The sequence below is a fragment of the Cervus canadensis genome, chromosome 7 (genome assembly GCF_019320065.1).
Source record: "Cervus canadensis isolate Bull #8, Minnesota chromosome 7, ASM1932006v1, whole genome shotgun sequence".
NCBI lineage: Eukaryota > Metazoa > Chordata > Mammalia > Artiodactyla > Cervidae > Cervus > Cervus canadensis.
The window spans coordinates 14,952,380-14,979,433 of NC_057392.1; the positions used below are offsets into that span (position 1 = coordinate 14,952,380).

Sequence of the window (27,054 nt, forward strand, 5' to 3'; positions counted from 1 at the left end):
AAGAATAAGAATAAAAATTCTAGAAAGAGACATATGGGAATTTTAATATAAAATAGTGGGGGAAAAGATGCCCTAGTCAATAAATAGTGATGAAGCCATTAGGTAATCTTCTGGGAAAAAACTTCAACAGGATAGATACCTCACAGCTAATACCAGTACAAACTGTAAGTGGATTCAATATTTATATTCTATATTTTCTATATAATTTTCTATATATTCTATATAAAATATTCTATATTTACATATAGAAATGAAGCTATAGAAGAATTAGAAGAAAGCATTGCAGATTTCCTTGTGACCTAGGAGTGGTGAAGGCCTTTCTAAATGTGACTATAAATATACAAATATAGCCATGTGACAAAACTGTAAACAAGTAGTGTTGTTGTTTTAGTCGCTTGGTCACGTCTGACTCTTTTGTGACCCCCAAGGCCTGTAAGCCCACCAGGCTCCTCTGTCCTTGGGATTTCCCAGGAAAGAATACTGGAGTGGGTTGCCATTTCCTCCTCCAGGGGATCTTCCCAGCCCAGGGATTGAACCTGTTTCTTCTGCATTGGCAGGCGAATTTTTTAGTGCTGAGCCACCAGGGAAGCCCAAAATGGGCAAACAAAAAGAGGGTCAGAAAAAAATGTTAAAATAGAGAGAGAAAACTCCTAAAACTTGATAAAGAGAAGAAAACCAATACCCAAAAGAAAAATGGTCAGGTGATGTGAACAGAATAAAAAATACAAAGGGCATTTAACTAGGTGAAGGTATCCAAAGCTCACTCATCATAAAAGAATACTACAGCACAATGTTCTATAATAGTAATGATACTGGGCTTTCTTGTCTCAGTCCTAATTTTGGAAGGGATCCTTCTAGTGATATCATCTTTCACTTACAGTCTGGCAAATATCCTCAAAGTTGTCTATGCACTGTTGGGAATACTGTGGATAAACAGGTACTCTTATACTTTTCTAAATTGGTACCTTTTGGAAGGATATTTTGATAATATTCAAATTGTCCCAGAATTTCTATTTCTGTATGCCAGTAAATGACATTTTTTTTTAACCTTATAAGGATGTAGCCTCTTCTGGAATTCTTCTGATATCAAAGTCTCACTCTGAAGTTCTTGAAAACGAGGGCAGTTCCTGAAAGGTAGGTATAGCAACTGAGGAAAAAGAGAGATCATAAGTCTTTTATTAGTCGAAAGAACTAAAGAAGCTGCAGCCATTAGATATAAAGTGACTTGAATAAAATATTCAAATGTGTTTTGAGCTGAATGGAATTCTAAAATTGAGGAAAAAGATAAATGATCTTATCTTAATCTTAATCTTAAATAGTAGTTATCCAAAACTCAAAAGCTTTTTTATCCCTTTCATAAACTTGCCTAAATAAGACTGTGTTATTGGTAAATATTCTCACTTCTGGTTTCTCTGTGAGATGGTAACTGTTATCTTGCTTCCTTCCGAATCTCTTTCATTTCTAGCACTAGAGACACATTTGTGTACATGCACTCTCTCTCTCTCTCACACACACATGAGTACAGAGAAATGAATTAGAGGTGCCAGAAAGAATCTTAAGAGATTGATTAATCATTCACTGAAGTAAGTTCTTGCAAATTTTCAGACTGTTAAAATAAGGGCACATACTAAAAACATAGAAAATATATTTGAAAATCTATTATGAGGATAAAGTGATCACCCCTTTAAAGTGAGTCTAAATTGACAGTCCTTTCTATTTTTAACTATAATCTATAGGCTGGTAACTTCCAACTTCATTTCATTGCTCTTCACTTTCCATCTGAGCTAGTCCTGTATTTCCAGCCCTTGGTGGATATCATTACTTGAATGTTTCTCTTCATCCTCAAATTTGACATTTACAACCTTGAACTCAGCCTCTTCATTTTGTATTCTCTCTTCCTTTGTCAATAGCAAAATTTATCATCCTGTGTCATAGACTGACTAATCACTTTTGCCTGTCTACTTCCAAAACACAGTTGATTCTTGAACAACGCAGAGATTAGGGCTGCCAACCCTTACACAGTTGAAAATCGGTGTAGCTTCAGGATCCATATCCACTGTTTCGCAGCTGAGACAGTCTACCTACTGTGGGTCATGTAGTGCTGTAGTACAAATTTATTGAAATAATGTGTATGTAAGTGGACCTGTGTAGTTCAAACCCACATTGTTCAGGAGTCTATCCAAAATAGACCCCTGTTCTTTATCTTCATTGTCCCCTCGCAGCCAAGACCACCATAATCCGTGTTTCAACTATCATAAGGGCTTTCTGTGGGATCACTTTGCATCACAATTCATCCTTCATGCAGCAACTACATGAATACTTTTTATTTTATTTTTTTAAAGGCTAATATGTTGAAGCCATCAATCAACTCATGCCATTCTGTAGCTTATAATTTTCACCACCTTTCCATTTTACTTGGAATAAAATCCAAACTCAGCCCCTAGTGATCTTTCTGTCCTGCTTTCCTACTGCTGCCCCCTCACTCACTTGTTTCCAGCATCACTGGGAGCCTCCTTGCTGTACCCTGAACGCACAGGCTGGCAGTCTCTGCAGACTGTTCCCTGAGACATTCCCCCTCTACAGCTCTTCTAGACATTCTGCTCAGCCACTATCACATTACTTTATTTTATTACCTTCGAGGAACTCATTGCCGTTTGAAATGACTGTATTTATTTACTTCTTTATCATCTATTTCCTATAAAACACAAACTTGAAGACAGCCAGGATCTTGCCTATCTTGTTCATTGCTGTCGTCTGTTCACTGTTGTCAAAGCCTAGAACAGGGCCTGACATATTAAATGCTACTCAAAAGTCATTTTTTGATAAGTTGCTTCCTGTCTGTCATTTCTAATTCTGTGTCACCTGGTCATACCTCACTTTCCTTTCTCTAATGTCCTTACCATCTACTTTCAGGCCTTCATTTCCTAACTCATGCATGGTTTCATTATTTTCAGAGGCCCCAGTATCTTTTCCCTCCAAGTCACTGTCAGACGAGTGCCCCAAAGCACTGCTCATCATGTGTGTGCACAGTACTGAGATAAGTACAACAGTTTCTTCTACATCCACTGCTTTACATCTAAATTTCCCTGCCTGCACAGGACTGTTCTTTTAAAGGTCTAGGTTTTAATGAATTACTTAACTTTTCCAGACTTTAGTTTTCTCATCCTACATATTCAAAGAGTCTGGATGAAAACAGAATGATCACCTAAACATCTGTCCAGCATTTTGGAGTTTATAAATTCATTTCCTTTTCTTAACCAACTTGGTTTTCACAAATCCCTGTGAAGAAGTTAGGTGGGTACTGGTTTTCCCACTTTATAGAAAAGGAGACTGAAGTACAGGGAAGTAAGTTCAGATATCTGAAGTGGTGGGTGGCTCTCAGACTCAGGTTTTCCCAACTTTAAATTCAACCCTCCTTCTATATCACACTGCCTTTGTCTCAAGATTCCTTCTGGTTATTAAATTTAGATTCTCTAACATGTGCCCAAAACAGTTATTCAGTCTTACTTTCATTCTTTCTAGACAAGAACTCTGGATACAGAAGGGCAAGTACTTTACATTGACTCAAAGCTAAGCTTTGGGGCTGCCTTCTTGTCCTTTTCTACCCTCTCCAAGGTCTGGTTCAAGTTCTCACTCTGTCCATGAAGACTTGAATGACTGCCCTTTATAGTTCTAAGTATGACTTATTCTCTGAATTCCTCCAGCATGTGCAGCCTGTTCTTGAAATCATTGCCCACCACCTTGTATTGTCTTCTACATACTTCATATGTGTGAATCTTTTTTCATCAAATGGATTGTAAATTAAGGAAGAAAACTGGTCTCATATTTCCCTGCTATTTCTGTATAGCACTTAGCAGAGTTCTGGGAATAACTTTAGCTGATTGATTTTGTTAAATTTCTTAGTTGATATTAGAATTGTTTCATCTTGGTGAGTAGGTTTCAGGGGGCCACAGGTGAGGGGGCCACTTTGCTCGTTTCTCTCTCCCTCTCCCCTCTTCTTCACTCTCAGTATTTCTTTCTTCCTCTTCTAATAGCACCTGCATCTCTTTAGTATGTAAGTTAACCATTATCTTTCAGGACTAAGTGTTAAATAGCTACCCTGGTTTATACTGGCTAAAGCTGGTGCTTCTGTCCAGTCTTTATGTAGAAAGGCTGTGTGGAAAAAGCCCCCCACCCCCAAACACTAATAATCATGACTCACTTCTGATTCTGTGAAGGAAAGAGGCATAAATAAGTCATCTTGTCTTTTCAGGAAACACTAGAAAATTTGATTGGAGTAGATTTACCTAGAGAGGTTGACAGGGTTAAGCTGTTTCTACAAAGCACTTGGGAAAAATTCTTAAGTCACCAGGATCAGCAATTAAGTCAAATTTCTTGGAGTACTGACAATGCAAATGTGATAGTTACCTAACCCAGAGGTCACCAGGTAACATTCTAGATCCGGTAGTCATGCTAAGCCTCAGTCATAAAGAGAGGAGATAGCCATGTTATAATGTGATTCTAGGGGAATTAGGAAGGGTTCCTTGTCCCAGACTATTTCCTTCATACAGTCTTAAATTCCAGACCTGAAAGATTAGTTAGATTTACTATTACTATTGTAAGAGTAGGAATTCCTCTGAAAAGATAAAAGAGTTCTTGGTCAGTCCCATCAGTGTAAACAAGTTTGGGAGTTTCTCTTGAACAAATTCATTTAGGCAACTTGGTTATGGTACTGGTTCTCAGCTTGGCTGTCTACTAGAATCATCCAGGGAAAATTTTAAAAACTTATTGGTGCCTGGGTCCCACCCTCAGAGATTCTGATGTACTATGGGGTGTGCCCTCGGCATCAATATTTTTTTAAAGTTTCCAGGTGATTCTAATATGCAACTAATTTTGAGAGTGACTAGTTTGCACAAAAGGAAACTACTCCGGAATGAGATCTGTCTGGTTCTAGTCCCAGTAGTGATGTTTATCGGCTGTGTGACTTTGGACCTATTTTGTTCACTGGACTTCTCTGAGCACTTTTTTCTCTGGCTATAAAAGGAGCACAACAATATTGTCCACTCATGGCTGTTATGAAAGGTAAATATTATGACACATATAAAGTTTTGGCCACCAATTATGCACCCACATCTTTCTTTTTTTACCTTAGCTAGAAAAGGGGATTTTCATCAGGGGAGGGATATTTTCTAGGTAGAGAGGTCTTAGGATATTTTGGAGGGAGGAGAACCCTTTGTCGGGCACCAAAAACCTAGGAATTGAAGCAGAACACTGAGAACTGTGTGTGTGCCTGTAAAGGTGAAGAGGGACAAATTGCCAGAAGTTAAAAGAATAGCAAAACAAAGTGAATAATAAATCTGTAAAGAGAAATTCTGTTCCTACTCCCTCTCACCAGGGCTTTCTATGTCCTGTGCACCATTATTTAGGAAAGAATTAAGGCTGCACAGCCCACAAATTGTCCAGACTCCCAAATCCGCAAGTCCTGAGTAGCCTGCCTTCCTTCTTCCAGAACAAATGAAATCTCTGTTTTCCCAGAAAACTGACCTGATCTTCAGAAACAGGGACTGTGTGCACTGGGATGGGCTGCCAGGGTAGGCTGGGATTCCAAATGCTGATACCCTCTGGGGGAAATAGGGCTGCAAGGTTTGTCATAGCACTCATCAAAGTCCGGTCAATATCTGTGCTTCGAACATGAACCTAGGGTGGGAAAATCAAAGCAGATCCAATTGAGAGGAACTGTGGTTTTCCCTCCACTGTGGAGCTAATAGTATATTTGAGAAATTGCAGGACACTCATACCAAAATATTAGCAGACATGGTAGCATCATAATCATAATACCTATTATGGAAAAGACAGTATTATGGGCATGCCGTGACATAAAGCAACCTGGTGTGTCAACAGTTGAATTGATGAAAGAGACAAATTAAGTAGTGGCTACTTGCCAAGCCAAAATATTTACCATAGGTGTCCATTTTGAACTTACTTATATTCATACTTTTTTTTTAGGAACAAAATATGTATATAAAGAGGAGTACATTTGTAAACAAGATATCTGACTTTTATAAGTTCCTTAGGAAATAGGAAACTTTTACAAATACATTATGTTAAATTATTTCAAGGGGCAAGGTTCCCACTATTCGCTTCCCAACTTACCTGTTCATGTTTATAAGATTCATTCAAAAAGTTTTCATAACGTTTCCTTATATACTCTCCAAGTTCATAATGCTGTGCCATGCCCAACTATGGGAACAAATAAAAGAAAAAATTATTGAAAGTAAGTTCTGTGAAGCTGTGAGTCTTTTCACTCCTCATTGAATAAGTAGAGTGAACAATGGTATATTTTAATAGTTTTATAGTAACAACACATTTTAAAATGCAAACAGGAAAAGAGAACTATAATCTTTAGTCATGACTCCCTGAGTAAACTCAGTTCATTCTCATCAGCACTTAACATAGAATCTTGCACAGTTAATAGCTGGTGATTGATTGAATTTAAGTAAACGGTTCATCTCTTTTGGCAGAGCATTCAGTCGGTCATCTTTGTTGGTAGAGAATTTCAAGGGCTGGTTACCTTGTGGAAGAAATTCAATCATCCTATAAGAGGCTAGACTTGATGAATCTAAAGATCACCTCAACCTCTGAGTGAAAAAATTTATTGTCCACACAGTTCACTTATGTCTGGTTCATGAAAAGTTAAAGTCTCTTATTCAAAGTGTGGTCTCTGGATCAGCAGTATTAGCATCACTTGGGAGTATGTTAGAAACCAAATTCTTGGGCCCCACCCTTGACCTATTGAACCAGAATCATTGTGGGGAGAGCTCAGTAATCTGTTTTTAACAAGCTCATTAAGATTCCAGTGGCAGTTAGTCATCGAGAAGTGTTGTCTTAGCTTGATGATCCTCAAGCATTACTGTGCATCAGAAGCAAAATTACCTAGGGTGCTTGTTGAAATGCAGATTCTTCAGTGTTTCTGCCAGAGATTCCAGCTCATTGGATCCTGGGTGTAGCCCTGGAATCTGTATTTTGACAAGTTCCCTAAGTGATTCAGGTCTGTGTAGCAGAACACTATGCTTTGGGAAATATTGCATTCAAATCTATCTTTAATTCAGAGCCTCATCAAAAGAGGAGTCAGAAAAGATGTGGTCAGTGTGGCTTTGGATTGGTTCCACTCACTCATTTACTTGGAGTTGTTCCACTCACTCCATTACACTCCTGGCTACCCTTCTAGATGGGAAAAGAAGTAGGAAAAGAATAATGTGTACTTTGAGGTTTGTGAGTTTCCTGAATGACCTGGATAGCTGAAGAAGCAAGTACTTTTGGTATAATTTGTTGTTCTAACCTAAAGCTAACTTTTAAGGAAATAGTCATCTTCTATAGAACGGTAAATCACCTGGGGAACTCATTAAGAACTAAGATTCCCTGACTTCAACCCTAGAGTTTCTAGTTCAGTTGGGGGGGCCAGAGAATTTACATTTCTGACAAGTTTCCAGGTAATGGTGATGTTGCTCATCCAGGGACCATACTTTGAAAACCACTGAACTCAAAAAGAACCATTGCTTTGTCACTATGCAGATTGGAAGTACCTAGTCAAGGGCAATGACAAACCTAGACAGCATATTAAAAAGCAGAGACATTACTTTGCCTACAAAGGTCTGTCTAGTCAAAGCTATGGTTTCTCCAGTAATCATGTATGGATGTGAGAGTTGGACTATAAAGAAAGGCTAAGTGCTGAAGAATGGATACTTTTGAACTGTGGTATTGGAGAAGACTCTTGAAAGTCCCTTGGATTGCAAGGAGATCCAACCAGTCCATCCTAAAGGAGGTCAACCCTGAGTATTCACTGGAAGGGCTGATGCTGAAACTCCAACACTTTGGCCACCTGATGGGAAGAGCTGACTCACTGGAAAAGACCCTGATGCTGGGAAAGATTGAGGGCAGGAGGAGAAGTGGGCAGCAGAGGATGAGACGGTTGGATGTCATCATTGAATCAGTGGACATGAGTTGGAGCAAACTCCAAGGGATAGTGAAGGACAGAGAAGCCTGGTGTGCTGCAGTCCATGGGTTTGTGAAGAGTTGGACATGATGGAGCGACTGAACAAGTCAAGGGCAGGAATTTGAGCTCCAGAACCTTGTTACTTCAAGAGTGGCCGTGTACCAGCACCATGGGCATCACTTAGGAGTATGTTAGAAATGGAGAATCTCAGGCCATGTCAGACCCAATTAATTAGAATCTGCGTTTTAACAAGATCCTCAAATAATTCACTTGCACTTGGAAGATTGAGAACACCAGGAGAAACTGGTGGCTGGTCAAGAGAATGCCAGAAGAACCCAGGCAGATTCCACAGTCTGGAAGAAGCTTTTGATTTTAGTGGAACATTACAGCGAGGGAACCAAAGTCTTGACAGAACCATAGATGCCATGAAGCAGCCCTACATTTTTATAACCCTTCTCTTTCAGGAAGCCAGAAGTTATGTAGGCTATGGTGGGAAGAGCTCTGATGGGAGCCAGAAGATGCTGGCCTCAAATAGCCTCTTTGCGTTTTCTCCTCATTGAGATGATGCAGTTAGGACAGTAATTCTCAGCCTTTGCTACACACTAGATTGAGGAGTTTCTAAAAATCCCACTGTCCAGGTTGCACCCTAGATGGATTAAATAAGAAACTTCCAGGCAGACAATAGTATTTTGTACAACTCTCCAAGTAGTTCCAATATTTAGCCAAGATCAAGACCCATTAATTTAGGGTAGATATTCAACTCTAAACATTCTATGATATTTTCTTAATATATTTAAACAATATTTTGGTCAGGACAGAAGCAATATATGTGGCCTTGTGGCTCCAAACAGAAGGTTAATCCAGTGCAGGGCACTGGAGCATGACCACAGATGTCTTTGCTTCCCAGTTCACCTTCTTAGATGCTCTTTAGGAAGTAGGGCTCCCTGTGTTTAACTGATTACTTTTAAGGAAGGTGAAATCCCAATACATCCATCTAACAAAAATCAATTTTAGCAATACTAGTACCAAAGGAATCGAGTTTTCCTAACTCTGCTGATTCAGAATTATTTTCTACTTTCTCAGGTGGAGCCTGAGAAACTCACTGGCTGGCTTATAAGCAACTCTTGGCTCTCTTCAGCATCTTTTAAGTTCAAGTATTCTTCTGTTATATGCACAATACATCATGCAAAGTGCCAGGCTGGATGAAGCACAAGCTGGAGTCAAGACTGCCAGGAGAAATATCAATAACCTTAGATACACAGATGACACCACCCTTATGGCAGAAAGTAAAGAGGAACTAAAGAGCCTCTTGATGAAAGTGAAAGGGGAGAGTGAAAAAGCTGGCTTAAAACTCAACATTAAAAAACTAAGATCGTGGCATCCAGTCCCATCACTTCATGGCAAATAGATGGGGAAACAATGGAATCAGTGACAGACTTTATTTTATTGGGCTCCAAAATCACTGCAAATGGTGACTGCAGCCATGAAATTAAAAGACGCTTGCTCCTTGGAAGAAAAGTTATGATCAACCTAGACAGCATATTAGAAAGCAGAGACATTTTGCCAACAAAGGTCCATCTTGTCAAAGTGATGGTTTTTCCAGTAGTCATGTATGGATGCGACAGTTGGACTATAAAGAAAGCTGAGTGCTGAAGAATATTCATTGGAAGGACTGATGCTGCAGCTGAAACTCCAATACTTTGGCCACCTGATGCAAAGACCTGACTCATTGGAAAAGACCCTGATGCTGGGAAAGATTGAAGTCAGGAGGAGAAGAGGATGACAGAGGATGAGATGATTGGATGGCATCACCAATTTGATGGACATGAATTTGAGCAAACTCCGGGAGTTGGTGAGGGACAGGGAAGCCTGATGTGCTTCAGTCCATGGGGTTGCAAAGAGTTGTACACAACTGAGTGATTGAACTAAACTGATTCTTCTGTTGTCCATGCACAACTCATGCTTTAATAAACCCAACAGGAAATCCTATGTATATCAAAATTCTATATATTTCTATAATTCTATATAAAATTCTATATAATTTTCCTACAGTTACTAGTCACTAGGGGTGACTTGATCATGATCAGAAATTGCTGAGCACAATCAAAACACATTTTACACCTTTTAGATTCCAGGTACCTGTGCAAAACACTTTCTCAGATTTGAGTAACTAAAGTAGTTATACAGTTTCAATATATTATAACAGTTCCACAGTTTCCCTTGCGACTCATCAGAAACCCTTAGATGAAAATCCAACCAACCTGAGTGAGTTGGCCAAATCCCTGTGGCCATGAGGATTCCTTAATGGGATCGTTAGGAAAGGTTTCAATAGGACTTCGGTCTCCATGCCTAAAAACCTGAAAATAGATTGAGATAGTAATGTTACCAGCTTAGGTGTTTTGCCTCTGTTCATCGTGATAGAGGGCTTCCCTTGCGGCTCAGCTGGTAAAGAATCTGCCTGCAATGCGGGAGACCAGGGTTCGATCCCTAGGTTGGGAAGATCCCCTGGAGAAGGGAAAGGCTACTCACTCCAGTATTCTGGCCTAGAGAATTCCATGGGCCGTATAGTCCATGAGGTTGCAAGGAGTTGGACACAACTGAGCGACTTTCTTTTACTTTTTTTTGGTGTGTGTGATGGAGGTTTCTTATAAACCTCTGGTTCTCAACATTGGATGCTCACTGGAATCAACTGGGGAGTTAAAAAAAATTCTAAGGACTGGATTCCTCCCTTGTGATTTTGGTTTAATTAGTTTCCGATGCAGCCAGGGCATTAGAATTAAGAACTGCTATTCTTAGGTTAAGAACTGCCATTCTAAGTTTACTAACACTTTTCTTAATAGCTCATCATCTTGTTATTCACATTACCAGAAACACAGGAAAACTGTTAGTGAACTGTTATTGTTTCAAGTAATGTGAATGAGAATGATGAGTCATTAGAAGTCAGGTGACCCACACGTGGAGAATGATTTGTACGTCAGATAGGGCAAGAGGGAAAACAAAGCTTAGCAAGATCACTTTATTACAGACAAGCTCTGATGAGAAATATCCCTTCCCTAATTAATAGTGTTAACATTTTGAAATATAATAGTAGCTTTTAAATGCTACACACAGTTTGTGACCATCTTTGGCCAATGATTTATTAGTTTTTAGGAAGTTAAGGATTAGAAAAGCTACTTCTCAACACTTTAAGAACGTACTTCTGGATTTGTGTGCATGTCATCATGCTTGTTTGCACATTTTACTCTTTGGGAGGGTAGTCTGGACTTTTGAAACCTTGGTGAGTGAAAGTTGCTCAGTCATGTCCGACTCCTTGCAACCACATGGACTATACAGTCCATGGAATTCTCCAGGCCATAATACTGGAGTGGGTAGCCTTTTCCTTCTCGAGGGGATCTTCCCAACCCAGGGATCGAACCCAGGTCTCCCACATTGCAGGCAGATTCTTTACCAGCTGAACCATAAGGGAAGCCCAAGAATACAGGAGTGAGTAAACTATCCCTTCTCCAGAGGATCTTCCCGACCCAGGAATCGAACCAGGGTTGAAACCTTGGTACTTTGATTTTTTTTTTTTTATTAGTTGGAGGCTAATTACTTCACAACATTTCAGTGGGTTTTGTCATACATTGACATGAATCAGCCATGGAGTTACATGTATTCCCCATCCCGATCCCCACTCCCACCTCCCTCTCCAGCCGATTCCTCTGGGTCTTCCCAGTGCACCAGGCCCGAGCACTTGTCTCATGCATCCCACCTGGGCTGGTGATCTGTTTCACTATAGATAATATACTTTCTGAATAGCATATCAAACCAAACACAAAGCTGTTTTATAAGCAAAAGATAAGAAAAGAAAAACTCAAGAAATACAAGATGAAGTCTGCACTAGTGTCAGCAAACATTTTTAATACAGAGGAGGGCTGCTTAACACCTTGCATTCTCTGAGACTTCCTGCACTGGTCACGCATACAACCTGGCTAACGTGATCCATTGAAAAGAAAGCCAAGAGGCTGCTCTCTTGAAATCTTGTAAAATAGTTCAGCAGAGACACAGTAAGGAACAGTCTCAGACTTTAGTCATCTTTGAGATGGGATTCCAGGAAAAGGAAAAGGAGGTAAGCTTCTAAGACCTGGGTTGTGTCTCTGGTGTCTGAAGAAAACTTACCTTTTGGCCGTCTGAATTGGTAAGAAATTGAAATCTCAGTAGAACAGCCTATGGCAAACAGAGGGACAATGGTGTGGTGGATCTTAAGAAACTATTTTGGTCAGGTAAGGAATTATTGTCATGAATGGTCCCTTAGCTGTGTATTCTCTAATGAGCACCTACAGTTACTAGTCACTAGGGGTGTCTTGATCATGATCAGAAATCGTTGAGGCTAATCATTAGTGCTTTTCTTTCCACAATCGGAAGACATTTTACACTTTTTAGATCCCAGGTAGTTGTGCAAAGTACTTGAGGGCTTCCTTGCTGCTTCAGACTGTAAAGAATCTGCAATGCAGGAGACCTGAGTGGGGAAGATCCCCTGGAGAAGGAAAAGGCATGTCACTCAAGTAGGTATGGAGAAGTCTATGGACAGAGGATCCTGGCAGGCTATAGTCCACGGGGTCGCAAAGAGTAGGACATGACTAAGCGACTAAGACTTTCCCAGATCTGAGTAACAAAATTACCATATGGTTTCAATGGATTATAAACTCCACATTGTTTAGTTTCTAGTTTCTCATCCTTAGCACAGTCGGCATTTTTGCTGTGGAGGACTATCCTTTGTATCGTAGGGATCTTTAGTAATGTCCCTGGCCTTCGCCCACTGGATGCCTGTAGCATTGCCCAGTTGTGACATTGCCAAATGTCCCCCAGGGGCCAAAACCACCCCTAGCTGAGAGCCACTGAACCAAAGAGAAGTTGAATGAAATACAGGACAGCAAAATAACTTACAACACTTCCTACCAGCCTATAATCACAATAACTCAACACTTTTAGAATGCTTGCTTTTCCTAGAAGCTGTGCTTCTCATATATCTAATCCTCTCATCAATTCTACAAAGCAATTACTATCACTATCTTCATTTCACACACCAGAAAACTGACCTTCGTTAAATGACCTGCCCAAGGTCACATGGCACTTAAGTGGTTGAGCAGAAATACAAACAGGTTTCGTGAGTCCAACACCAGCTTCTGAACCCACATAAGAGGCTCATTTCTCTCTGCTCTAACATGCCTCTTAGCCGTCCACCAGTGGAAAATCTGGGACCTGCTGCTTTTTTATGAACTAAAATTAGAAATTGTGTGTGTGTGTGAGGGGGGGGGTGGTGTTGTGTTGCATCAGAGGAAACCAAAACCTTGATATAAGAAACATCCTCAAACATTTTTTAAAAGATAAATCTGAGGATATGCAACTAAATGACAGAATGGCCTGGGGAGAAAAACGAGTGTGGTATCCTTAGATGAGTATCTTAAAGAGCAAAGCTGAAATAAAACCATAAGATGTGGGCAAGCTTTCCTGCTCTGTTTTATAGGTCAGGAATAATTGTGCTCCCCTACATTTCAGTGGCTTTCCAGGTGGTGTGGTGGTAAAGAATATGCTAGCTAATGCATGAGAAGCAAGAGACGTGGGTTCAATCCTTGGGTGGGAAAGATCTCCTGAAATGGCAACCCACTCCAGTATTCTTGCCTGGAAAATTTCATGGACAGAAGAGCCTGGCAGGCTCCATGTGGTTGCAAAGAGTGAGACATGACTGAGCACACATGCACATTTCAGTAGGTTTTCAGGGTTTCTGAGGTAGTGGCTCACACATGCTATGAGCTCTTTGGAAGGGGTGTTCCACAGAAACACTTAATGAAACATCTCCCACCTCCAGTGCTAGAAATCAAAATGTATATGTGTGTGTGTGTGTGTGTGTGTGTGTGCGCACACACGTGCACACCTGTCCCTCAAGCACATGAAGGTGGCATTCTCGAGCTTCTGGAGTTTCTTCACTTTACCTGGAGACTTTGGACTATGCTCAGGCATGTTTTTTAAGTCTGTGGCAGGGCAATCTTCTTAACTGCTGCCCTGCCAAAATTTATATCCTCTGTTCTCAGTCCAGCAATCACACTCTATCAAATCCTTTAGAAGCCTAAGACTACTGGTACTACTATACTACTGGTACTGAACCTACTGGTATTGCAGTAGGACTATTTGGGGTACCAGTAGTAGTTACAAAAGGAAGACATCCAGGATAATAACAACCCCTTATGTTTGTGTTTTCATGGTTTTGTACAACTCTTTCCCCTGCCATCTCTTTTAATTCTTACAACTCTGTGAGGACAGATTGGTACTATTACTGCACTGAAAAAATAAGAAAAGTGAGGCTTAAAGAGATGAAATAAGCCATCCAGATCTCTTGCCTTCCTCCCATGATTGCTAGCCCATTGCTTTCCCCACCATATCACATTTACTTTACGCTTTTAAATCAAAGGGGAATTCCCTAGTAGCTCAAATGGTACAGAATCTGCCTGCAATGCAGGAGATCTGGGTTTGGTCCCTGGATATGGAAGATCCCTGGAGAAGGGCTTGGCAACCCATTCCAGTATTCTTGCCTGGAGAATTCCATGGATAGAGGAACCTGGTGGTCTATAGTCCATGGGGTCACAAAGAGTTGGACACAACTGAGCAACTTTCACTACTACTACTAAATCAAAGGTAACTTTTTAAAAAGAACCATGATTTGGTACCCATGTGACTGATCCTGCTCCATTGAGTCTGTTGACCAGATTTGGTGCACTGTGTATGATGTGGAGACCCTAATGACTGGAGGACATCTTGTCTAGTCCCCCTTCCCTGCCATCAGTCAAGAGCTCTTTTAAAGTGTAAGTCAGAATAGTCTCTTGATTGCTTTAGAACCCTCTAATGTCCTCTCATTCTATCACACTTTTTTTTTTTGCAGAAAATTAGAAAAATATACAAAAATAGAGATTTTTTTATAATGAGCCACTATGAATCCATCACTTGCTCCAACAACGATCAGCTCATGTGCGGCCAGTCTTGTTTCATGTACTCCCACTGACTCTCAGACATTATATCATTTCCCACTGCTCTTTGCATAAAATTCCAAGTCCTTACAATAGCTCACTAGACACTACCTGATGTGGTCCTGCCCACCGCCTGTTCTTCCCTTACATTTTTGCTAAACATGCTTAGCCAGAGGAGACTATGCTGTTCTTTCCAGTACATTAAGTGTGTTCCAGCTTCAGGGCCTTCATATTCTATCTTCCTGGAATGTCCAGCTTCTGCATCTCCTGGCACATTCACTTGGTTGCTAAGAGAACTTGGCTTGTGGCATTAAATTCCACTTCCTATTTTGTTAGGTATGTTCCAAGTCATGAAAATTTCTTGATGCACAAACCTTGCCATGAAGAAAAAGTTTATTTAATTTTCTTCTTTCAGGAACTGAGAGATAACTCCTTTGGTAAAGAGAATTAAAAAGTGAAAGACTTTGGGTAGAAAGGAATGAATTGAGTAAATGAATGACACTTCAGAGGTAAGAAGGAAAGCCAACTGCTTCTTAAGGGACTCAGGGTGGGAATGCACCCTGCGCTTTCCATGAGGAAGGCTGAAAGGCCTGGCATGCTAATGGGATGTATTTAGGGCCCAGGAGGATACAGAGCCTGCAGGAGAGAGACGGGGGGTGGGGGGGTGTGAAACTGTATGTTAAACTTAGTGGAACTGCATGACATCTCAGAAAAGCTGTGGGCTTGAGTTGGTTAGACCTGGATTCAAACCCCTGCTTTGTCAACACCTAGCCAGGTGACCCGGGGAAAATGATTTAACTTAAACTTTTTCATGTCTCGATTTCCCTCTCTGTAAAATGAGATCATTACTTCCCATACAGGAGGATCATGAAAATTAAATGTGTAATACATGCAAAACTATCATCATAGTACTGAAAATGTAGAATCCATTTAGTACATGAGGTCTGTTATTGTATTTGTTGCTATTATTTTGGTTATTGTTGTTACATTATTCAGGCTTTAACTTAGCTATCCACTGTACTTCCTTTCCTGCTGGCAATAGCAGGCAGCATATTAGGGCAAATGAGAACTACCCATTGAGTAAAGGGAAATAGTCCTCCTTCAGAAAACATTTCTATTAATTTCTAATAATCTTTTCCCCACTTTTATTTTCCTGACTGTGAAGAATAACTAATTCTTCCTTTGGATTTAGGACATGTTGAAAGCTTTCGAGAGCCCATGGTGGCAACCTGGCTGGCTAAAATGACTTGAGCCCAATATAATGTCCCTGATCAGTTCATTACCCTGAAAATTTGCTAAATACATTGGCATAAAAGTGAGAGAACCTCATGTAAGTGAACTGAAGTGGCTTCTTACTTGTCCTAGTACCAACCCACAGTTCAGAATGATCTATACAGAAAATGGCTCTGAAGGACCTACAGGTTCCCTGGATGGCTTCACTGCTTTTCGCCCCTGGCAATTAGGGGGCCACAGCACAGGGGAGAGAGATCAGAGGTCTGTCTTTGAGTTGAGGCTGGAGCCCTGGTTTTTGTTTTCCAAGAGAGAGTTTTATCTGGTACATATGTCTTTTATAAGCCAACCCACAAGTAGGAGATGTGCCACCAGACAGTTGCAGCACCCAGTATACCACAGAGAAGCCCCAGATCCTTCCCATTTCTGTTGTGTAATACCAGGCCTTACTGGATCATTTGGGGGATTCAAAATACAAAGTGCAAGGAAACTGGCATCTAATGGGTGCTTATAATTTGGTAGCTGTAACTGTAATTTTTACTTTAATGGAAGTGAGAAGGAGGTTTACAAGCCTTGTGAAGTTCCTGCCTGTGATCAAAGGTACTGTTCAAACATGGGCGGTGAAGATGACAGCAGATAAAAGGGCAATTGTAATCCATTTTAGCAAAAAGTTAAGAAGGAACTGTGTGTGTACCAAAAGTTAAGAAGGAAAAGACCTGCAGATCAGCAGATTAGTAAGTCAAACAATGGTTGAAATGAGTAAAATCTGTTTAACTTGTCATGTTTTAAATATATACTTTTTCCAGCTTTTATTGGGCCAGGGACCTAAATCTGGGAAGAAAACGGATCAAATTTAAAAGCAAAAGGACATGTAAATACTTTATCGTTTGAGAATAAAAAGAAGGGAGAAAAAAAATTGACATTTTAATCAACTGATTATATGAACATTATTTTTTAAAAAATGAGAGAAGTTCATATAAATAAACTGAAGCAGCCTTCAGTTTACTGTTAAAAAAAACCACACATGAGGTAATTGAGTGAGTATATATACAGTATATATACAGTCAGCACAATGCAGTAGTTGCAAACTTTAAGGCATTTACCAGATTGGCTTCTAAGTACTTTTGTATATTAACTCAAGCCTCACAATAACTCCATGAAATACCATTACCTTAATTTTACTGATGATGAAACTAAGACACAGGTAGGTTAAGTTACTCATCTGAAGTCCCACAGCTTGGAAGAGGTTGAGCTGGCATTCAAACCCCAGTGGTCTGATTCATGAGCCTGCAGTTTTAACCCCTACATTGTATGCGATTGTGTAATACACAATACTGTAAATCTCTTTGATATTTACATCCCTTTATTCTTTTTTTGCTGGATCATGCAACTTGCAGGATCTATCCCAACCAGGGACTGAATGCTGAGACTTTGGCAATGAAGATGCTGAGTCCCATCCACTGGACTCCCAGGGAATTTCCTCTCATATTTCTTTTCAAGAAGTTCAAATGTTTAATGCCTTTCATGTACCCTGTCTCCATGATGTCATCATTTTCCCAACAACCAAAATTAGAAAACAGGGTCATTTTGACTTCTTTCTCTTTCTTAATATACACAGTCAACCCAAAGAGATTCTTCTGCCTTCACAATTTTTCAAACAAATTGATATTTTTTTCCTCCAATTCTATTGCTTTCTGATCTAACTGGATCCTCATTGTGCTCTTTCTGACCTTTGGTAGTATCCCCTATCTATTCTCCTCTCTAGTTTCTCCCCTCCTCATGCTGTGTGTGCTAAGTCACTTCAGTCATGTCCAACTCTTTGCAACCCTGTGGACTGTAGCCTGTCAGTCTCCTCTGTCATATGGGATTCTCCAGGCAAGAATACTGCCATGCCCTCCTCCAGGGGATCGTCCTCACCCAGAGACTGAACCCACGTCTCTAATGTCTCTTTCATTGGCAGGTGGGTTCTTTACCGCTTTGCCACCTGGGAAGCCCTCCTCAAGTGTACTTACACACAGATGTGTATCTCTCACAAGACAAAACACATTAGAATTCACAGGTGGTAGAAATTGAGTGCAAACACGGTAACCTGTTAGCCTAATGTTCCAGCGGACATGATAACTATATAATATCTTCAATTCTCCTTAGTGAAAAATGATGAAAGGTCAACTAGAACCTTTAAGGACATTATATTGGAATATTAAAGACTCTGCAGAGTCCCACATTTAAGAGACTTTTAAACACAGTTTAATTCACATTTTCTTCCCAAAACTGATTTGACTATAGAAACCTATTTTTTTTTTTAAATCAAGCAAGACCTGTTAACAACTTGTCAAACTAGCATTCCACTAGCATTGGTGAACCTGTTTCAAAAGAGCACATGGTGACTCTGTTCATGAGAGAACAAGAACTGGACAGTTTCCTGCTATTTCTGCCAAGAACAGTTTTTCAGAATTGAGGAAGATTTATTTTTCTTGGCTTGCAGTGGAAAACCACTGCTGAATATGTGTGAAGCCAACACACAGACCTTGATGGGGAGGCCTCAGCTCCACGTTCTGAGTTAGACACACATGGCAGGAACAGAATGTGTCTAGTGATTAAGGGCAGGTTTCTGAAATCACACAGCCTGGGTTCAAATCTTAGCTGTGTGGCCGTGAGCATGTTGCTTAATCTCTTTGTGCCTCAATTCCTTCAACTATAAAACAGGGTTAATAAGGATTTTACGAAAACCTCATAGAACAGTTCCCGGATTTAGCAAACAAAAATGTAGGATGCCCCAATATTGCATGTAAACGTATGTATATTAAAAAAAACTATTTGCTGATTATCTGAAATACAAATTTAACTGGGCATCTTGTGTTTTCTGGTACCCCTATTTTATAGGATTGTTGGGAGGACAATGTAACATAATTCATATTGAAAGTCTCATTGAGATTTTTGTTTGCTAAATCTGAGAACTGTCGCCCAGTGGCTCAGTGGTAAAGAATCCGCCTCCAATGTAGGAGATGTGGGTTTGATCCCTGGGTCGGGAAGACCCGCTGGGGAGAAAAATGGTAACCCACTCCAGTATTCTTGCCGTGGACAGAGAAGCCTGGTGGGCTACATGGGGTCACAAAAGAGTTGGACATGACTTAGTGACTAAACAGCAACAACAATCTTTCTTTCACTCTGATTCTCCTAATCATTTTTAGGGAATTCCCTGGGTATATAATAGAACCATTTATAGTCAGATATTTTCTATAATCAGTAAAATGAATATAGTGATATCTTCTGGCTTAAGTCCTTAGATATAGTTTTATGGCAAAGAAAAATGTATTGTTGCCTCAATCTACTATTAATGGAAGAAAGCTATGGTAGGCAAAATTGTTAACATTAGTCTTGTATAGTAATTGTTAAATCTTTTAGCTCCAATAGAGCTAACTTTGTAAGCTTTTTCTTAGGGAAGAATTAACTTGTAGTTCCTGAACACATGTTAACCAAGAATGGAGGGGGAGAAAGGAAACCTACAACAGTTTGGTAGCCAGGGAAACAAGCCTGGGCTGTTGTGAAACATGGAGGAGAGAATGGACCAGATGCAGTTAGGTGCGAGTTCACTGTAATATCTCGAAGAGGATTATTACCCTTCCTCCAGCTTGTCACAGTGCAATTTCTGCAGATATAAGTAAAAGTCTAACTCACATGGATTTCCCTATATAAAGTACACAATGTTATAAAGACTTTCTTTTTCAACGCAGAAGCCTGAATTCTGTGAATACTGGTGAATCTTTTGTAAATAAATTGATGATATGTTCCTCTGGTTCTCTCTCTCTCATTGTTGAATCATGACCTAGTAAAGATTTACTGGATGAAGAAGAATCCTGATTTGCAAAAGCATATGATTATGAAATTTTTCTATAGAAGGGAAAGAAAGAAGTTCTGAGTACAGCAAGCTGAGAAAAATAAGAATTTCATGTTTAATTTTTAAGTAAAAGGTGACCTCCCTTGAAAGTATAAAAATAAGCTTTGGATATTATTTCAGGAAAAAAATGTACTTATCAGCATACTTCTACTCTATCAAATGAAAAGATGTGATAAAGAAAAAAGATGGAGAGAGCCTATAAAATAAATGGAGAGGGTCAGAGGCAGAGAGACAGTGAGTGAAACAGGAAAAAGAGAAACAGAAAAACAGAGACAATCAAAGATCAAGACAGAAACCAAGAGATATAAAATAATCAATTTCAGGACTGTTAGTAAAGTGGTTAATCCCCCTTACTTCACAAACTCTCTCCCTATCTCTTTTTTAAAATGATGCCAACAGTATATTTTCTTTCCTTGGCAACATCCATTAGCCTCCCCATCCCTCATTTCTAACTTGTCACACTTCCTAACATGTCACATGGGTAGGGAAAAACATTATTTTAATGATCAACCATATCTGTTTCAGGAAGTTATCCTAGAATTCTTGGGTTTTACTTTCATGCTTCAAAGACTGCTTGTAAATATGTTTTCTAATTTCCTGATAAACAAAAAGGGAAGGGGTTATTAAATTGAGAAAATGACAGTTTTTTGGCTTGCCAACAAATAATCATTAAACTGAATGAAACCAGTCTAGCTACTGGTGCTAAACAGACCTAAGGGAGGCACCCCCTGGTCTCATGTGGCTATCAAGAGGAAAACATTTAAGGCAGTTGTAAAGTAAGTGACTAGGTAAATAACATTGGCAAAGTAAAAAATATCCAAACCAAACAGGCTTTTGTTAGGACACGTTCATTCTTCTTTACAAGAAACTTGCAAAACTTGCTTATTCACTTTCTGAGTTGAGACTCTGGGAGACTATACTAGGGTAAAATGAAACTGGCACTCGGTTTTCAGACCCTGTTGGTAGCAAACAGATTTAAAGGAAAAGCAATGAGAGAAGTCTACTCACCAATGTCACAAACCTTAGTTCCTTGGCTCTCACTCCTTGGTCCAGGTCCGGCAGGAAGGAGAGCAGAAGGAACAGGCTGAGGCGAAGGCTTGTTGCCCTGGCCATGAGGAGGGCAGCATTTCTCATCCTGGGGAGAGCTGCTTCAGGCTAGAGTTGGGACGTGCTTCTTCCAGGGCAAAGCCATTAGAGGGGAAGCTATTTAACCAAGGGTTTGAAAGGGAAGGAGGAACTGGGAGGAGCCAGTCTCCAGGTAGCTTGGGGAGGGATTTAGCCTGTGTCTGGTCAGATCATTTTTGGCTGAGTGTTAGAGTTCATGGTCTTCTGGATTTAAGTTAAAATCCTGAGGCCCAGACAGGGGAGAGCTGTCGCTCAGGGTCATAGAGTACGTGGCTAGATTTCTTTTCTGACTTATCTTTATCCTTTCTTTAGGTGTGATACAACATTTGCTTTGTGCTATCACTTGGGAAAGGATTAGACCTCAACTTTGGAAACCTTAGGTTAGTGATTCCTAATCTTTTTGGTAGCAGAATTATAGGGAGAGAAATATGGAAGGAACTGCAGATACCAGCATATTTTGGGTATATTCTCCAGGCCAAAGATGGCTTTCTTCCCTAAAACTCTCATGTAGCCTATTTTTAAGTTGAAGAAAAGTAAGAGCAACTTTGTTTTGAGAATTTTTAGTCACACTTTAAGATATTTGGGGCTCATCTGAGGTATCCCAAAATTAGGATTAGAAGTACCTTTTCTAACCTGACAGTTTAAAAACAACAAACTAACCTAGAGTTAGTTCTGTTATTAGTCACCAACTCTGACCGGGAGTCATATAGTCTGGGTGAGTCACAGCCTTGCTTCTCCAGCAGTGATCTAATCAGGGATGCTATGAAAGAGGATAATCCAGGCTGAGGGAATTTAGATTTCCTTTTTTCCCAACCTGTCAGTCCCATACAGGCAAAAATAGGACATTGGGGTAGAGCTGCCTGTCAGGATGCCCCCACCCCATCAGCAGAGAGAACACCTCATTCTCTGGTTCAGTGCACTGAGGAGACCTCTGTCCTTATGTGATCATAAGCTGCTATAGAACGTGGCGGGTGGGAGAGCTGTTGCCTCTGCTGGTGTGGGGAAATATGTGTGGAGAATGAATGCATGTATGGTTAGGGATTGGCATTTAAGGGAACTTGTGACCCTCTCTCTACCATCGAATTCTCCACCTGCCAGTCCCAGCTGTCATTTTTAATGTATGAGATATTGAGGAGATACATGCAGAGAAAAGGAGATGAAAACTGAAAGGTTGCCCAAGTAGGCAGAGACAGAGTTGCCACATGGATTCCTGCTGTATATTCCGGGCAACCTGAGAAAGGAAGCTCCAGCACCTGCTGAAGCCTACTTAGTTCTGAACAATGTGCCTTCAGTTGTGCCAGATACTTGAATCTGTGCAGCGATTTCTCAAGAATCAGCCAGTTCTTTGTTCTCCTATCTTCTTCCTTGTCTCACCCTTTGATTACTGTGTGCATGCGTGCTCAGTCTTTCAGCTGTGTCTGACTCTTTGTGACCTTATGGACTGTGGCCTGCCATGCTCCTCTGTCCATGGGATTCTCCAGGCAAAAATACTGGAGAGAGTTGCCATTTCCTCTTTCAGGGGATCTTCTCAATCCATGGATCGAACCCACATCTTTTGACTGTTACCTGGCATTATTCTGTCTATAGCCTTCATGCTTTCTGATAATGGCTCTGCTTCTTTAACCTATCTGTGCCATCTTGTGCTAGGTTGGATAAACTATCTCTCACCCAGACCCTACTTTCACTGTGTCACCTCCTCTGGGCTCCTTTTAGCCTTCCAAGTAAGAATGAGAACAACAGCTTTTTATAGAAAGAGCCAGAAAATGGCTGCTTGAATTGAACACATCTCAACTCAAACTTAAGTCAAATTGGAGTACGTGAATGGCTTTTCTTTCTACTCTATTTCAGTCATCATCCTAACTTCTACTTTGTTCATCAAATTATAAATGGAAAAGATAAAAAATGTAATTCTGAACACCATGAAGTTGAGTCTGAAAGATGCTCTAAATTCAGATGGACTCCATTTTAGAATTTTCCTTGGTCTCCTGAACCTTAAATTAATATGACCTTGTAAAGACCTAAAAATTCATCTGGCATAAACATATGGATATGGTATTATTGAAAGTGAGACTTGAAAAAAATACTGGGATGTCTTTATTGATATCCCAATGACATGTCAATCATGTTAGTGTCAATGATTAGCAGAACTTACTGGCTAAATCACTTTTTTCCCCTTGTGGTACTTCTTTTATCATATGTAAAGTGTTCAAGCTCTAATTGATTCAGTGTGAGGAAGTTCCAGGTTGGGCTCATTGGAAAGTAAACTTCCTGGTGGAGATTTGCATATAGGAAATTTATTAGGGAGTGCTCTCAGGATCAAAAAAGGAAGGGGAGGAGAAATAAATAGACTTGGGAAGAGGGAGAAGGCCTCAGCTGACCATGCTATGAATTCTGAAGTTGGATGGCCTTTTGGAGTTGTCCTGAGTTGGTGCGAGGAAGCCAGGCTTTTTACGTTGCATTAGCCAGTTGTTGGAGGCAGGGGTTCTCAGCAGGGAGGATGATTGTGGGTTGAAATGACTCTTTTCTATAGTGGCAGTTCTCAAAGCAGTTGACAGCTGAGTGATGTCAGACAACAAATTCCCAAGAGCTTGGGGAAATTAACTCTTCAGCTCATGAAAGGAGTTCTGGGTGGTGTAACATAGAATCCATGACAATGAACAAGTTCTTACAGGAAAAAAAATTCATGATCCTTGGTAGATAAAAGGCTATAAAAGCAGTAAGTTGACCTTTGATAGTAAGAGTCTAGTTGGAGTTGAGATCCATCAATAGGTGTATTGGTTGGTCCCAGGTAGGACTGCTGTGTTTAAACTCTCTGACTTGTTGTTTAGTCACTCAGTTGTGTCCAACTCTTTGTGACCCCATGGATTGCAGCATGCCAGCCTTCCCTGTCCTTCACCATCTCCTGGTGAAAAGATATTATGTTCACTGAGTTGGTGATGCCATCCAACCATCTCATCCTCTGTCATCCCTATTTTCCTCCTGCCTTCAACTTTTCCCAGCATCAGGGTCTTCTAATGAGTTGGCTCTTCACATCAGGTGGCCAAACTATTGGAACTTCAGCATCAGTCCTTCCAAGGAATATTCAGGATTGATTTCCTTTAGGATTGTCTGGTTTGATCTCCTTGTAGTCCAAAGGACTCTCAAGAGTCTTCCCCAGCATCACAGTTCAAAAGCATCAATTCTTCAGCACTCAGCCTTGTTTATGGTCCAACTCTCACATCCACGCATGACTACTGGAAAAACCGTAACTTTGACTACATGGACCTTTATTGACAAAGTAATGTCTCTGCTTTTTAATATGCTGTCTAATTTTGTCATAGCTTTTCTTCCAAGAAGTAACTGTCTTTTAATTTCATGGCTGCAGTCACCATCGGCAGTGCTTTTGGAGTCCTGGAAAATGACTTGCTACATCTTCACAATTCTATTACTTGGCTCTCAGTGCCTTATGGACTGTTGGTCATACAGTATTGACTGATGAACAGTCAATATAAAGGCAATTTTTTTTTTTTTTTTTTTTACAGAGAGAAATGCTCTTTATTACTGGAAATGTCTTCTCTGTTTGCAATACAAAGGAGAAAGAGAGAGCGAGATTGAAATGCCTTTGAAGCCACCATTGACTTCAGGGTCCTCTCCCTTCCCAGCCCTCCAGGCACACGTTTCATTGGCAGGGGCTCTTTTAGGAACCTGTGCTGGAAGATGCTGCTGTACAGCGGCCACCAAAGGCAAATTTTTGTATCAGAACCTCATTAAAATGTTATCTGCTTTGAGGCAAAATTTAATATAAAATGTGTTTATAGTAAAAGTTCTTCACTCCTGAACTGATCATTTTGTGGGTTTTGGGTGTGTGTGTCTGTTGACCCTTGGTTTAATATTTAGAGAAATATCCTTTCATGTAACCAATGACTATGTCATTGGAATGTTACCAAAGTGTAACTTCAGAGATCACCAGAATATCTTTCCTGTACTCCAAAAATTAGTGTGCATACGAATCACATTGGAAGCTTAATAAAATACAAATCCCTGGGGCTCACTCCCGGAAACTCTGGTTTGGTAGGTTCAGATAATATTAGAAACAGTACCCTGCGAGATGTTATTAGAGCCTTAGGCAAGAAGAAAATTATCAGTCATACTGTCTTTATTTAAATCTTTGATATTTAAAAAAATCTAGGTTGTTTTACATTAATTTCTATTTTTTTTTAATATTGTGTCAAAATATTTATCTTGATTACTGAGGTTTGTGGCACCCCCTTAAATTATGTGCCTAAAGTGTCCTCACTGTCCTCTCCCTAGATCCCTGATGTTACTCTAAGAATTGGAAGATGAGAGAACTTTTTTGTTTTAAAAATTAAATGACCTAACTTCCCCTTGTTCTCTCTACAAGGAAATAAAGGGGTGGGATGAAGCCACATTTGGAGGAGTATATTGATGTGTGGAGAATGGAAAGGAATCATGTGATTTTAGATGAAACAAAGCTGACTGCATCTATTTGGACAATACAACCTAGTCTTCTTTGTAAATCTTGCCCCTTGTAACAAAACTGCTTTTCTCACATTTTGGACTAGCCAACCTAAGAGAACAGAGCAGAAAGTGACTCACACCTAAGAGGGAGCTCTGAGGAACAGGTCCAGTCTTTCTGAAACTGTCACCCAGAAAGGAGGCCCAATTGTTCAGGTGCTGGCAGAAAAAATAGGGCACACATGCTTTGTCATAGTCTTCCTTGCATGTACGATACTGTAATTGATAGGAAAAATATATATTTGGTGACCTGAATGACCAAATCTTTATTTCCTATATATATTTCTTCTTATTCCATAGTTCCTGGCTTTCATCTCCAAACCCTTGGAATCTTCTGAGGGACAAGACCCCTGGGATAATATCTGGTCTTTTGTGCTCAGTTCCTGAAACTGTTTCAGGAAAGGTGACATTTGGGTCTTACGCAAAGGTGGGGGTTCACTCCCAGGAGAATCAACCATATGATTAGAGTGTTGGGACTTCCTTCCTAACACCTGACCTCTGGGCAGGAGAGAGGGACTAGAAGTTCAATCAATCACCAAAACCAATGATTAAATTAACTGTGTCAATGTAATGAAACCTATATAAAATCCTAAAAAAGACAGGGTTCAGAGAGCTTCTGGGTTGGTGAACACATGGAGATTGGGGAGAGTGGCATGACTGACGTGGGTGGGCATGGAAACTCTATGCATTTTCCTTACACCTGGCCCTATGAATCTCTTTATCTGGCTACTGATTCGTATCCTATAATATCCACCTTGTTTAAAAAAATGAGATATAGTTGACGTAAAATATGATGTTAGTTTCAAATGTGCCACATAGTGATTTGATATCTACATACATTATGAAATAATCACCACGATGAGTCTAGTAACAATCTGTCCCTATACAAAGTTATTACAGTATTATTGATAAAATTCTTTATGCTGTCTGGAGGAGCTACCCCATGCCCAAGGTCAAGGGCGGCGACCGAGAGTGCCAGGCTGCAATGGCGCAGGAGCGGCCGATAGGAGCTGTTTCACATATGAGGTCAGGGGTGCTGGCTGAGAGGAGCTACCCCACATTCGAGGTCAGGGGCAGAGGCTGAGAGGGGCTACTCCACGTTCAAGGTCAGGAGAGGTGACCTCGTCCAAGGTAAGGAGCAGTGGTTGCTCTTTGCTGGAGCAGCTGTGAAAAGATACCCCACGTCCAAGGTAAGAGAAACCCAAGTAAGACAGTAGGTGTTGTGAAAGGGCATCAGAGGGCAGACACACTGAAACCATAATCACAGAAAACTAGCCAATCTGATAACACAGACCACAGCCTTGTCTAACTCA

The 27,054-nt window shown here is 40.3% G+C and overlaps 1 protein-coding gene across 2 annotated transcripts in view; it reads right to left on the reverse strand.

Moving 5' to 3' along the window:
* The window catches only part of ACP3 (acid phosphatase 3), a 53,450-nt gene extending 32,150 nt beyond the window's left edge, over positions 1-21,300 (reverse strand). For both annotated transcript variants that reach the window (XM_043474094.1, XM_043474093.1), the window contains exons 1-5: positions 21,110-21,300; positions 10,234-10,329; positions 6,133-6,219; positions 5,524-5,676; positions 1,049-1,147 (exon numbers count right to left, since the gene is read on the reverse strand). In XM_043474094.1, the coding sequence (XP_043330029.1) occupies positions 1,049-1,147; positions 5,524-5,676; positions 6,133-6,219; positions 10,234-10,329; positions 21,110-21,235 (561 nt within the window). In that variant the 5' untranslated portion in view covers positions 21,236-21,300. The remainder of the gene's footprint in view (positions 1-1,048; positions 1,148-5,523; positions 5,677-6,132; positions 6,220-10,233; positions 10,330-21,109) is intronic.
* Positions 21,301-27,054: the final 5,754 nt, after the last annotated feature.